Below are 13,752 nucleotides of genomic sequence, written 5' to 3'. Positions count from 1 at the left end.
TTTCCACTTAAGTTTGAGCAGTCTAGAAGGGGAAGGATGGGTAATTCAGCAATATAAATACTGTGCAACAATCTGAAAATGGATTATAAATCATTAAAATTACAATAGAACGAGGGCTCCTAGGTGGCTCAGTCAGTTAAACACCAATTTTGGCTCAGGTCATGATCTCATGGTTCACATATCCGAGCTCCACATCCAGCACAGAGCCTGCTTTGGATCCTCTTGCCCCTCCCTCTCTCTCTCTGCCCCTCCCTCCATCTCTCTCCCTTTCAAAAATAAACATTAAAAAAAAAATTACAATAGAACACATACAGCAATAATTCACTTAATGTAACTAAAGGCTAACTGGCCCTATAAGCAAAAATTGTAAATTAATTTTATATTACACTCATTATAAATAATATTACCCTAAATGTAAATTATATTACACTACTGGGAGGCATATACATAGTGGCCAAAGATTGTGACATTGGAACCAGACTGCCTAGGGTCAAATTCCAATTCAAGCACCTTCCAACTGTGATCATCAGCAAGTTACTGTAAAAAGGATTTTAAAATAGGACCTAGCTTCAAAGGTTTTTGTGAGCGGATATATATACACATATATATGTGTATATATATATACACACACACACACACACACACATATATATATTTAGTACATATATATATACACACACACATATATACACACACACACACATATATATATATATATTTAGTACAGTGCCTAGCATGTATGTAGTAAATATAAGCGATTAGCTGTTATTATTAAAGTATATAGGTTTGCTTAAAAAATATTTTTCTGTTGAAATCATTAAAATTCATCTTTCTTAAGTGGTTTTCCTTTAAAAAAACTAGACTACGAGGTAGGAGAATCTAACTGACCCTTGAGATCATAAAATATGGTTAAGTGTTCTAGAGATACACATCATGGCTCTGGTTGTTTCAGTCTTAACTATCTGAGCATTTATCAATCTATTTTCCTTCATTTAGTGTCTCTTTCATGCCAGTGTAAACTTATTGTTTCTAAAGAGGATTAGACACAAACTCATAACACAATTTTGTGTAAAATTTTAAACTTCTCAAGAAAAGGTAATAATTTACAGAACTACAATATTTCCAAATAATAGAATCACTCTGTATTTTGGTTGCTGAGAGTTACCAAAATGTCTATAGGATCTATGGGTTTAATTCAGGAGGAGTCACTGCACTTGAACTTCATAGCTACTCTGAGAATACTGTGCATATGCTACATATTTAAGTCAAGTCACCACCATTTTCTCCTGCTCTGCAAGAGCAGACATTAGTGTGTAGCCATTACTCAAAAATCATAAAAATTGCAATTTCACATGGCTCAGCCTAAACTTATTTTGCTTATAGCAAACTTTTAAAAACCTCTTTCGGGGAAAAACGGCTTTTGTATTTGTTTTACCACAACTATTATTTTTGTTTTATAAAAATCACTTTGGGTGGGAGAGGGAAATGAGGAGTTATTGTTCAATAGGTATATAGTTTGAGTTAGGTAAGATGAAAGAATTCTAGAGATCTGCTGTACAACAATGTGCACATAGTTAACACTACTATACTGTACACTTAAAAATTTGAGAGATTTCATATCATTTTATATTACAGAAATTATAATAATAAAAAAGACAAGCTTAAAAAGAGAGCTCCCAATTTCCAGGCCATGCTTCTCTTGGCTGGTGAAAATAAACATAATTATGAAGAACTTCTTAAAAATCAGTTTTTTAAGGCATTTAATTATACCAGAGAATGTTTCATACAGTTTTCACCCTAGCTTAAAGTTCCAACTTTGTATTCTTTATGATGCTTTCCATATAGTACTGGGTGCTCAATGTCAATTTATTAAAGAAGTTAATTAAAAGCTATCAATTTTCAAGGGTTTTCTTTATTGAGGAAATTGATCTAGGGCTAGAGAATGGTTAAACACATACTAAGTACTTTTTTTCTCTCACTTCTCATTCCTTGTACTCAATTACATTAATACTTTCGAAGCACATCTACTGAATTCTTTAATTCCTTCTTCACATATTTGTTGAGCCCTTACTGTGTTCCAGGCAGGAGCCTGGAGACAAACTACAAAACAATGCATAAAGCATTAAGGAAGCACCTTCCTTGGATAGAGAACACAAGGGAACCTTTAAAATCAAGCAACACTAGAGGCAATACTTTAAGGATAAGTGGAATCATCACAATTTTGTTTCATAAGGATGAAAAATTTTTTGAAAAAACTCCACTGAAATTCAGAAATTCAACTAGCTGAGTTTTGTAAACCAGCCCCCCCAGACTAACACCAAATCCCAAAACTACAGTTTGTATTGAACTTGACTGTATAAACCAGATAGTTCAAGTACAGAGATAAAAATTCCAACTTCAGATATTTAATTTATGCAATGCAAAGACAATTCATCATTTATATCCAGAAGGTACTCTTTGCCAGCACTAATATATATTAACATCTATAACTTCTACAAATGTAGAATTAAGTTTATTACTATTTGATGGCAAACTAAACTACAATATGACAAAATACAGGTTCATATGTAGGAGAACTTAAAAACAAGTCCTTGGGGAGTCAGTGAAGAGTTCATGAAGAAAAGTCATACACCCACCTTCAAAAGAGTTGAAACTTGCCCACTCAATCTCTCCTTCCAATAAGTTTTTGGGTTAACTTCAAGGCTACCAAAACCAGATCAAGTTCAATCTTCACTGACACAAAGCTAAAGTAAACTTTTTTATGGTTATTAGATATACCTCCATATTTAACAGCCAGCCTTTAGAAGAAGGGACCACCTCATCTCTTAATAGGGAGTATGGAGAAAGCTTCAGGATTTCAAATACCTAAATGGACATAATGGGACAAATTTTTTAAACTTCTTAATATATTCTGCTAACATTATATCATTTATATAGCATTATGAGTACAGAACAACAAAACTTAAAATGTTAAAGAGAAAGCCAAATGGAGCTACATCTTGACATATCTAGTGAAACCATTTCAATAAAACATATTTGGCAGAACCATAATCTATTAAAGCTAGCTTCAAGTTAATATTTTTATTGCTAGTGTTGAAATTTCCTCCAATAGTAAGATAAGGCTTATATCCAGACAAAATCAATTTTTAATTCTGATAATTGTAATTTACCCCAAAATTTAAAGTTTTGTCTAATTTTTTCTTGCAATACAATGTAACTTTTTTCTTCTTTTTTAAGGAATCAAAGTATCTCTAAAGAAATAACTGCTGGGGCGCCTGGGTGGCTCAGTTGGTTAAGCCGCCGACTTCGGCTCAGGTCATGATCTCACAGTCCGTGAGTTTGAGCCCCGCGTTGGGCTCTGTGCTGACAGCTCAGAGCCTGGAGCCTGCTTCGGATTCTGTGTCTCCCTCTCTCTCTGACCCTCCCTCGTTCATCCTCTGTCTCTCTCTGTCTCAAAAATAAACAAACATTAAAAAAAATTTAAAAAAAAGAAATAACTGCTGAATTTGCAGGACCTTTGGAGTACTTGTAACTACATGCCTTACTGACACACAGTTAAATATTTATTTTTTTTTTAATTTTTTTTTTCCACGTTTATTTATTTTTGGGACAGAGAGAGACAGAGCATGAACGGGGGAGGGGCAGAGAGAGGGAGACACAGAATCGGAAACAGGCTCCAGGCTCTGAGCCATCAGCCCAGAGCCCGACGCGGGGCTCGAACTCACGGACCGTGAGATCGTGACCTGGCTGAAGTCGGACGCTTAACCGACTGCGCCACCCAGGCGCCCCCACACAGTTAAATATTTAAAGAGGTGTTTCCTTTCTCTAAAGACCCAGAGGGGCAGTATCGTACTTAGCTTCTGGAAATCAAGTCCATACTCAAAAATCCTCCAGGTCAGCCTTGGTGGTGGACTCTGAAGCCGCCAGCATGGGTTCTCCCTCCAGCTCCAGAAATTTACTTACTTTCCACTCACTCCTTTTGGCCAGCACGTTCTCCCCGTCCAGAAGTACTAGGTATCAAAGATCCCGAGAACATTTAAAATATGTATTTTATGCCCTACCTACGTTTACATCTTGGGATGTAAACACACATAAACACACACACGGAAACACTGTACTCCACCACAGGAAGACCGAAAGGAGCCAGCTCGCCCCTGCCACGCTAGTGGCTCAATTCCCTGTTATCCAGGTTATCGCAGCTCCGCCTATAGCTTGACAAATAGCCAATAGCGTGTAAAGACTCTAGGAAGCGCGATGATGTAAGCATGGACGTTCACGTAGTGACGCAGGCGGCGTTACCGTCTCCAAGGAGCGGTCCAGGGCACCGGTTTCAAAGTCGCAGGGCGGGCCGGGTGGACTTCCGCAGTTGGCCCCGGGTTTCCCCGCGGTCCTGAAGTCAACGCCCCCCCCCCCCCCCAAAGCTCCTTCAAGGACGCCTCCACCCGGCCTCCTGGCTGGCTTCCTTGGCTTTCTCCTAAGTGGCCCGACACGACCCCGAGTGACCTGCGGGACGTCTATATCCACCCGCGTCTCCTTTTTACCCGGCTGGGATTCGAGTGAACGTGAAACAAAATTCACTTGGCGGGTCCCCAGCAAACCTGAAACCTGAAGTCTGTCGCCTGAGCGAGGAGGGGCTCGGCTGGGACTCAGGAGAAGGCGCGGCGGGGCTGTTGACGCCGCGTGAGTAGGATACTGATTACACTGCTGAGTGCTTGACAACCTCCAGCGTTGCTTTAGTTTAGCTTTCCCGGACAGTGAGCTCTCTGGGTTTTTTTTGTTTTTGTTTTTTAAGAAAGTGAAGGTGGTAAAAGCTCCAGACTGAAATTGTATCGAAATGGCCACGGAAATCGACTTTCTGAGAGATCAAAGTAAGCTCCATATTCTTTTATTTGAGAATTCTTACATGTTTAATGTCGTCATCGCTAACCAACTAACATTTTTCGAATGCCTGTTCGGTGCATGGAAATTTGTAAAAAGTTAGCTTTACAAAAAGCTTGGTGGTATGCATGAGGATGTGTATGTACTTAAGCAGAACCGTTTGGTAAATCCTTGTACGTTCCTTTAGCTTACATGGAACTCTACTAGACACCAAACATGGTTGTTATGCTCCTCGCATAACTGGAGAAATTAGAAGGCTAATGTCCAGGAGGAGTTTCCAAGTTTGCCATTAGAACATAGAGGCACAGTTCTGGCCATTTGTAAATAGATTTTTATTGAACTACTCCTGTTTCAGTTATGCCAGACTCTGTACAGACATAGCTGCTGCTGCAAAGATGAGGAAGACAGTTCTACCTTCCAAGAATTTGAGAAAAGAAATGTGTAAATTCCATAAATCCACTGAAGTGGAAGCAACCGCTCTTTTGCCTCAGTTTCCTTATAGGGTTGTTGGAATGATTAAATGAGTATTAAATATGTAAAGGATTTAGAATACTATCTGACACATAGAGGTAAGCAAATATTGACTATTACAGGATTATTATTAGCTGTGGTCAAGAAAGGTGTCATTTGGCCTGAAACTTGAAGTACTAATATGAATATAGATAAAGAATTGTGTAGGTATCCCAAAGAGAATAGTATTGCAGCTTTGAAGGAATTAGGAATATGTTTTGTGAAAGACTTGGAACAAGGTTGGCTTGTACGAAATGTGGTTTATATAGGCAAATAGCAAGTATACCTAAAGGGAAGAATGGGGCTGGATGGTGAAGGGCCTTGTCTTCTGTGTGTTGAGTTTGGACCATAACACAGGTTATTGGAGCCAGGGAAAGGAATTCACTTTAGAGTAACATGATCGGATTGTGATTTGGAAAGCCTGGTGTGGCTGTTATGAGGAACATGCATTTTAGCAGAGTACAAGTTAGGTGACTGTTGTTACCATTCACGTAAGGGGTGAGCTAAGGTAGTACGGTGAGATTGGAGATTAGAGAATTTGAGAGAAAGAGGTAGAGGGCAACTGAGATTTTTGTGTTAAGGAGTGGGAAGGTAGGAAAAAAAGTAGTAAGTTCCATTTTGAAAGCTTTATAAACCAGTGGTTAAAAAAAAACAAAAAAACAAAACAAAAACCAGTGGTTAAAGACTCAAACTCTAGATTGAGTCTGTCTAGGTTCATATCCTGGCTTTTTCTTTTTTCAGGTCTTTGACCTGACCTTAGCTTCGCTGTGCCTCAGTTTTCTCATTTCTAAAATGGGTATAATAGCACAATAACTCTCATAGGGTTGTAAGGATTAAATGAGATGATGTAAATTGCTTAGCATGATTTCTAGTCCATATTAAGTGCATTATGTATATTTAAAATTATTAATGCCCTGTAATGGTACTATATTATTATTTCTGTGTTTTAAGTGGGAGTATCTGCCATCCCTAAGGAAGACTAGCTAGCCATCAGCTGAGTGGTGTGGGATAAGAACTGGGTGATAAGTAGTTTGGTTGGGGTGGGGAAGGTACCTAAGTTACACAGAAACAATGAGTTTTAGAGGAGTGAGCTAGCCATTTTTTTGTTTTAACTGGACCTAGTGTGCCGTTTACAGCTGGGTAGATTACCCAGTTAGACAAAACACCTGGACACCACCTGAGGTAAATATAGATGGCTTGACCCTCTCCCACCTACTCTGACCTTCTCTGCATTAACTTCAATTGATCTTGATTGTCTCTTTTCATTTGTTCCATTTGGATTTGTTAATCCAGTTCGAGACAGTTTGATTTGGCATTTCTCAACTGGCAACCCCTGTGATAAAAGCATTAGCTTTACAACTAACTACAGGCAATTGCAGACCTAACCATGCTCCTAACAAACTAGCATTTTTGTAGTATACCATTCTTCACCTCCATCTGAGAAGGGAAATCTGATAGTCCTTAGGAAACTGTTCAAAGAGATACTTATTTATTAAGCTAAGGAATGAAAAAATCATTCTTGTGGTAGGAATTTGGGAAGTGGTGATTATTATTTTTTTTTATTCTTTAAGTGTTCTGCACGGAGAGGTTTTTAATTTTGACTAAATTCTCAATTTGTTCTTTTATGGATGTCATATCTAAGAAATCTTTGTTTAATCAAAGGCTGCAAACATTTCCTTCTATGTTCTCATCTAGAAATTCCGTAATTTTAGGTTTTATATGTAGATTTATGATCTGTTTGACTTAAATTTTGTACAAGGTGCAAGATAGGGGTCAAAATTCATCTTTTTTGCATATGGATACAATTGAAAAGACTGTCCTTTCTCCATTGGATTACCTTTGCATCTTTGCTAAAAATCAGTTGTCCTTATTTGTGTTGATCTATTTCTGGACTCTATTCTGTTCCATTGGTTTGTTTATCTATTTGAGTACCAGTATCCCAATGTTTTGATTATTGCAGCTTTATAGTAAGTCATAAAATCAGATGATGTTAGTCTTTCAAATTTGCTCTTTTTCAGTTATTTTGGGTATCCTAGGTACTTTGCACTTCATATGAATTTTATAATCAGTTTGTCAATTTCTTCCAAAAAAGATGCTGAGATTTTGAGAGACATTGCATTGAATCTATTGATCAATATGTGTAGAATTCATATCTAATGATATTGAGTCCTCTTACCAATGAAAAGGTATATTCTCTCCATTGATGTACCTATTCTTTTATTTCTCTTCGCAATATTTTGTAGTGTTTAGTGTATGGATTTTGCATATCTTTTATCAGACTAATTCCTATGTATTATGTTTCTGATACTATAGTAAATGGTATTCTTTTACATTCAATTTCTGATTTATCATTACTAATGTACAGAAATACTTTTTCTTTTTGTCATATTGTATTCTGCAACCTTTTAAACCCACTTGTTCTAGTAGGGTTTTTTTTTAGAGTTCATCAGATTTTTTATATATGGATGATCTTTTCATCTGTCAGTACAGTTTTACTTCTTCCTTTCCAATTTGGATGCCTTTCATTTCATTTTCTTGCTTTATTGTATGGCTAGAACTTCTAGTATACAACGTTGAACACACGTGGTTGAAGTGGACATCCTTGTCTTCTTCCTGATCTTATAAAACAAGCATCTGTCTTTCAGAGTTAAGTATGATACTAACTAGATTTTTCTTAGATGTTTTTCAAGGGTTGAGGATATTCCTTTCTATTCCTGGTTTTCTGCGAGTTTTTTTTTTTTTAATGTTTATTTACTTTTGAGAGAGAGAGACAGAGAGAGAACCAGAGATGGAGGGACAGAGAGAGAGGGGAACAGAGGATCCAAAGCAAGCTCTGCACTGACAACAGAGAGCCTGACATGGGGCCTGAACCCATGAACCATGAGATCATGACCTGAGCTGAAGTGGAACGCTCAACTGACTGAGCCACCCAGGCGCCCCATCTGAGAGTTTTTAATCAGAATGGATGGTGATTTTTTTTTTCCTAATGCTTTTTCTGCATTTGTTGATAGGATTGTTTTTTGTTTGTTTGTTTGTTTTTTCACTTTTAGCTTGTTAATAGGGTGACCACTTAACATTGATTAATTTTCAAATTTTAAGCCTGCCTTACCTTTCTTTTGGGGATAAACTCCTCTTGGTCATGTATTATCCTTTTTATATGTTGTTAGGTTTGATTTTCTAAAAGTTTATTTACAATTTAATTTTCTATGTTCATAAAGCCTTTTTTTCCCCTTTAATGTCTTTGTCTGATTTTGGTGTTAGGTGATGCTTGCCTCAAAGAATTTCTTGGAAAATATTTTGTTCTCTTTAATTTTCTGGAAAAGTTTGCATAGAATTGGCATTATTTCTTCCTTAAATGTTTGGTAGAATTTACCAGTAAAGCCAGTGGGACCTAGAGTTTTCTTTGTGGAAAGATTTTAAACTGTAAATTTAATTTCTTTAATAGATAAAGAGCTACTCAGTAGTCTGTTGTGTACTGTTGTATACAGAGCGACCCTCCACAGATTTCATATATCCAGAATTCTCTCTCTGTGTAGCTTTCTGTCTCATATTTTGTCCTGCCAGTTCTAATTCACTTGGTCTCCACCACTTCTTAGCTGCGTTTCCTTAGAGTCTGCTGAGTCTGCTCAGTCATAGAGTCTGCTGAGTTATCCCTGCATTTTCCCTCTTTGTGCCATGGCTTGGAAAGTCTCTTAGGTCATTAAGCTGGAGCAATTATAGGGCTCACGTCATTTGTTTTGCATCTCTCATCATCGTCTGTTGTCTGCTGTCTTGCAAACCATAATTTCATTTATTTATTTGCTTTTGGTTGTCTTGAGTGGGAGGGTGGTCCTTCTTCATTCTGGACATAAGCAGAAGTCTTATTCAAGTTACCCTACTTTTGAAATCTGAAACACAAGTTTCTTCCACTGTAACTGTTCTTTGACTTCATCAAGAATTCTATTCTTTGAACTCTTGATTTTCTTCTATTAACTCTTTCCCAGCTTATTTTTTATTACTTTCTTATACAGCCTATAACCATTACCCATTAGTTCATCTGTTCTCTTGTCAGTAAACATAATATGATTAAACTCTTGCTTCTCTGAGTAGCACATACTCAGTTATACCTAATCTCTAGATCAGTTTTTTTAGTTTGCTTTAACAGTTCTCACACCCAGCTGTTTGGTAGCCATAAGTAAAAATCTCAACTCTCTGGATAAGTGCCATCACAAACTCGTGGTTAACTCATAACTAAAAAGTGACTGGGCTGATATTTGAACCCAGGCTGTCTAGTTTCAGTGTCTGTATTCTTAACTTCTACCCAACAAAGAAATTTGCAAAAAAAATGTGTGTATATATATATATATATATACACACATATATATAAACACACACACATATATGTATATATATAAACCTATTTCACTTATGCATGTGGAAACTAAAATCCTAAATAAAAAATAAATCCAGCAATGACTGTGTGTACATACATACATATATGTGTATATTGGGTATGTACCCATAAAATAGTTGTCTTAATATTGGGTTCATCCCACCAATAGGTAGTTAGCATTAAAAAATTATTGAATACAATAAAGAAGAGGTAGGTTAATGGAGAAACCATTAACATATCAAATTGCAGATTAGAACACTCAGTATAATAGATATGTCAGTTCTTCCACAGATTAATGGTTAGATTCGATGCATTCTGAAACGTAGTTTTGACAACATGGTTCTAAAATCTAGTGGAAGAACCAGGGAATTTTAAACAACAAGGTGGGAAATTTTATTTGCCAGCTATTAAAACTTGGTATAAATATCCAATTATTAAATCAATGTTAGATTGTCAGATTGATAAATCATAAATCAGTGGAATAAATTAGCACAGAAAAAGACACATACATGAACACTTGTTATCTGAAAAAGAAAAAACAATACAAATCAGTAGGAAAAGAATAGACTATTTAGCAAATGGTGCTAGGGTAATTAGCTATCAAATAGGAAAGAAAAAATAATAAAGATACCTTTTTCACATATATAGAAGAAAACATCTGCAGGTTGATTGAAGAAGTAAATTCTCTTTAAACTTTCATAAAAAAAATTTAAGAGGGTGTCTTGATGATCTCAGGATAGGGAAAGATTTCTTCAACAGATATAAACATTTTTGACTAGAAGAAAATACATACAATTAGAGTATTTTAGAGATAAAAGCTTGGATATTGTAAAAGACATCACCAATAAGTGACTAGCCCAGCTGAAGAAAGGGAGAATGTATTTACTAGTAAATATGACTGAGAATTGATTAGCCTGTCCAAAATTTAGAAAGATCTTTCACAAACAAAAATAAATTCATACTAATAGAAAAATGGTTAAAGAATATGACTAGGCCATTTACAAAAAAATAAAATTGAAGAACTAAAAAAACGAAAAATGACAGTCTCCTCAGTAATTCAGTAAATGCAAATTAAACAATAGTGTGATAAGTACATATTGAATGAATGAAGGAAATAGTAGATTTAAATTATAGTAATATTTTCTTCAGATTAAAGTCAATCTCTGAGGATTGAATGTGTTTTCCTCAGTAATCCACAATTGACTTCTGAACCTATTTTAATCACTGAGAACTCAGATTTAGTATTTTTTCTTATTTGAAAACCCTACTGGGCAGGGGGGGTGGGGGGGTGGGGATGTGATTTGTATTGGAATTACTATATCCATTACCATAACTCCAGCCTCTTTTTAAGACTCACAGGGAAGAAGAGTAACAGGCAGAAATTAGATCCTATATGGGCATAAAATTGTAGTTCTGTGTGTCAAGTAACTATCTTAAAAGTTCTGTGGGTAACAATAAAATATGTGGATAATTTCTTTTAAACTCAATAAAAAGTTAACCATTTACAGTATCAGTACTCCATGATTACTTGTTTCTTTACCAGAATCACGTTTGTCATATTTCTCCACTAAATTATGTGTATTTTTAAGGAAGAAAACTATTATCTGAAGTTCCCAACATAGAGTGTATATATTACCTGTGTGCATTATTATATATACATTTTTAAAACTTACGTAGTTTCAATTCCATACATATGTATATGTAGTTATGCATAACATATGTAGCATAACAGAAAAGTAAAGAAAACAAATATAAAGCTAAGTGAATGATTACAAAGTTCATACTCCTATAACTGCAACTTAGGTCAAGAAATAGAACATTTCTTGGGCACCTGTATGGCTCAGTGAGTTGAACGTCCGAGTAGTTCATGGGTCTTGTGGTCAGTGAGTTTGAGGCCCCCCACCGTCCAGCACTTTGCTGACAGCTCAGAGCCTGGAGCCTGCTTCCCAGTCTGTGTCTCCCTGTCTCTGCCCCTCCCTTGCTCATGCTCTCTCAAAAGTGAATAAACATTAAAAAAAAAAAAAATTAGAAAAAAAAAAAAGAAATAGAACATTTCCAGGTTCGCTTCTCTTCAAAGGTAATTGAAGATAATCAATATATTTAATTTGCCTATGTTTGAGCTTTATATAAATGGAATCATAAGCTGTGTATTCTTGTTTTTGGCTCCTTTAACATTAATTATGTCTTTGAGATTTACCCACATTCTTGCGTGTAGATGTAGCTTGTTCATTTTCTCTGCTATAAAATATTCCAGTTTTAAATCTATCACATTTATCTGTTTTTCTTTTGATGGATCATTGCAGTTTCTGTTTGGGGGCCATTGAGAATAATGCTGTTATCAACATTTTTTTCATGGTCCTTGGTGCTCAAGTGTACACATTTTGGTTATGTATATTCTTAGGAATTATATATATGTTTAATTTTAAAGTTGTACTAATTAATATCCCCACCAGTAGTATATGAGAGTTCTAATTATTTTACGTTGTTACCAACATGTTTTCTAATTTTAGCTCTTTATTGTCATTTTAATTTGTATTTTCCTGATGCCTAATGAGGTTGAGCAGCTTTTCTATGTTTATTGGTCCTCTGAGTAACCTTTATGTGAAGTGTCCATTCATGTCTCCTTCCACTTTTCCATAAGGTTGTCTTCCTTTAATTGACAGCTCTTGTATATTCTAGATACAAGACTTTTGTCTGTTACATGTGTTGGAAATATCTTCTCCATGTTTGTATCTTGTATTTTTACTCTCTTAAAAGTCTCTTTTTGTTAAACAAAAGTTCTTAATTTTAATGTAGTTCAGTTTATCAGTTTTTTTCATTTATGGCTAGTGCTTTTTGTGTTCTGATTAAAAAAATATTCCCTACCCTAAGATTTTAAGATATTCTCTTTGTTCTTGTCTAGAATTTGTTTTGATATTCACAGATCTTCATTTCGTCTAGAATTGATTTTTATGTATGTTTTATTTTTTATGAGGATATCCAGTTGACCTAGACCAATTTAAAAAAGATTACTATTTCCCCCTCATTGTAATTCAGGTGTTCTGTATGACATGAATATATTTTTGTATTGCCTGTTCTCTTCAATTCGTCAATTTTATTATTATTGTTTTTAATTTATCTAGAGAGGGAGAGAGAGCAAGAGTAAGTGAGCAGGGGAGAGCAGGGAGAGAGAGATAATCCCAAGCAGGCCTCGCACTGCCAGCGCAAAGCCTGACATGGGACTTGAACCCACGAACCTTGAAATCATGACCTGAGCTGAAATCGAGTTGAACACTCAACCAACTGAGCCACCCAAGCTCCCCTGTTTGAGTCTTTTAGATATATTCCTAGATAATTGTGGGGTTTTTTGTATAGTATTGTAAATGATATCTTTTATTTTCTAACTTTGTTGCCAGTATATAGAAATATAATTTTTTTTTGACCTTGTATCCAAAAACCATGCTAAAGGTTATTATTCTCTCTCTCTCTGTTTTAAATGTTTATTTATTTTGAGAGAGAGAGTGAGAGAGCATGAGCATGCATACAAGCAAGGGAGAGGCAGAGAGATAGAGGGGGAGAGAGAATCCCAAGCAGGCTCTGCACTAGCAGGGCAAAGCCTGATGCAGGGCTTGATCCTACAACCAGGAGATCATGACCCAAACCGAAATCAAGGGTCAGTTGCTTAACCAACTGAGCCATCCAGGCACCCCTAAAGGTCATTATTCTAAGAATTTATCAATATGTTCTCTGGGATCTACCTATACCTACACACTCATAACTATTGATAATGACAGGTGATTTTTTTTTCCTTTTCTGTCTTTATACCTTTTATTTTTTATTGTATTAATAATTGCATAAACTTAGACTGCCAGTAGAGTATGACTAAATATCAAGATAATTTGTTATTTTGTCATTACCAATTTCCAAGGGAAAGTTTTCAACATCTCATTCTTAAGTATGATGTTTGCTGTGTGTTTGTATAGGAATCCGTTATTGTATTAAGGAAATTAATT

The 13,752-nt window shown here is 35.8% G+C and overlaps 2 protein-coding genes across 10 annotated transcripts in view; one reads left to right on the top strand and one right to left on the bottom strand.

The window, feature by feature from the left end:
- Positions 1-4,152, bottom strand: part of CUNH4orf33 (chromosome unknown C4orf33 homolog) — a 135,286-nt gene extending 131,134 nt beyond the window's left edge. For 4 of the 6 annotated variants that reach the window (XR_006964342.1, XM_047091571.1, XM_047091568.1 and 1 more), the window contains exons 1-2: positions 3,964-4,152; positions 2,779-2,865 (exon numbers count right to left, since the gene is read on the bottom strand). Coding sequence is in view for 3 of the 6 variants with exons in the window: in XM_047091571.1 (XP_046947527.1) it covers positions 2,779-2,784 (6 nt within the window). In the remaining 3 variants the exon portion in view is untranslated. The other 2 variants (XM_047091569.1, XM_047091570.1) reach the window with 2 other exon arrangements.
- A 208-nt stretch (positions 4,153-4,360) lies between these two features.
- Positions 4,361-13,752, top strand: part of SCLT1 (sodium channel and clathrin linker 1) — a 220,230-nt gene continuing 210,838 nt past the window's right edge. For all 4 annotated transcript variants that reach the window (XR_006964243.1, XM_047090653.1, XM_047090652.1 and 1 more), the window contains exon 1: positions 4,361-4,868. Coding sequence is in view for 3 of the 4 variants with exons in the window: in XM_047090653.1 (XP_046946609.1) it covers positions 4,835-4,868 (34 nt within the window). In the remaining variant the exon portion in view is untranslated. The remainder of the gene's footprint in view (positions 4,869-13,752) is intronic.

Source organism: Lynx rufus, unplaced genomic scaffold (genome assembly GCF_022079265.1).
Source record: "Lynx rufus isolate CCGP_SWC_20201006 ecotype Redwood Valley unplaced genomic scaffold, mLynRuf1.p SCAF_3, whole genome shotgun sequence".
NCBI lineage: Eukaryota > Metazoa > Chordata > Mammalia > Carnivora > Felidae > Lynx > Lynx rufus.
The sequence above is the reverse complement of the archived record's forward strand: the minus strand, read 5'-3'. Positions and strand labels throughout refer to the sequence as shown.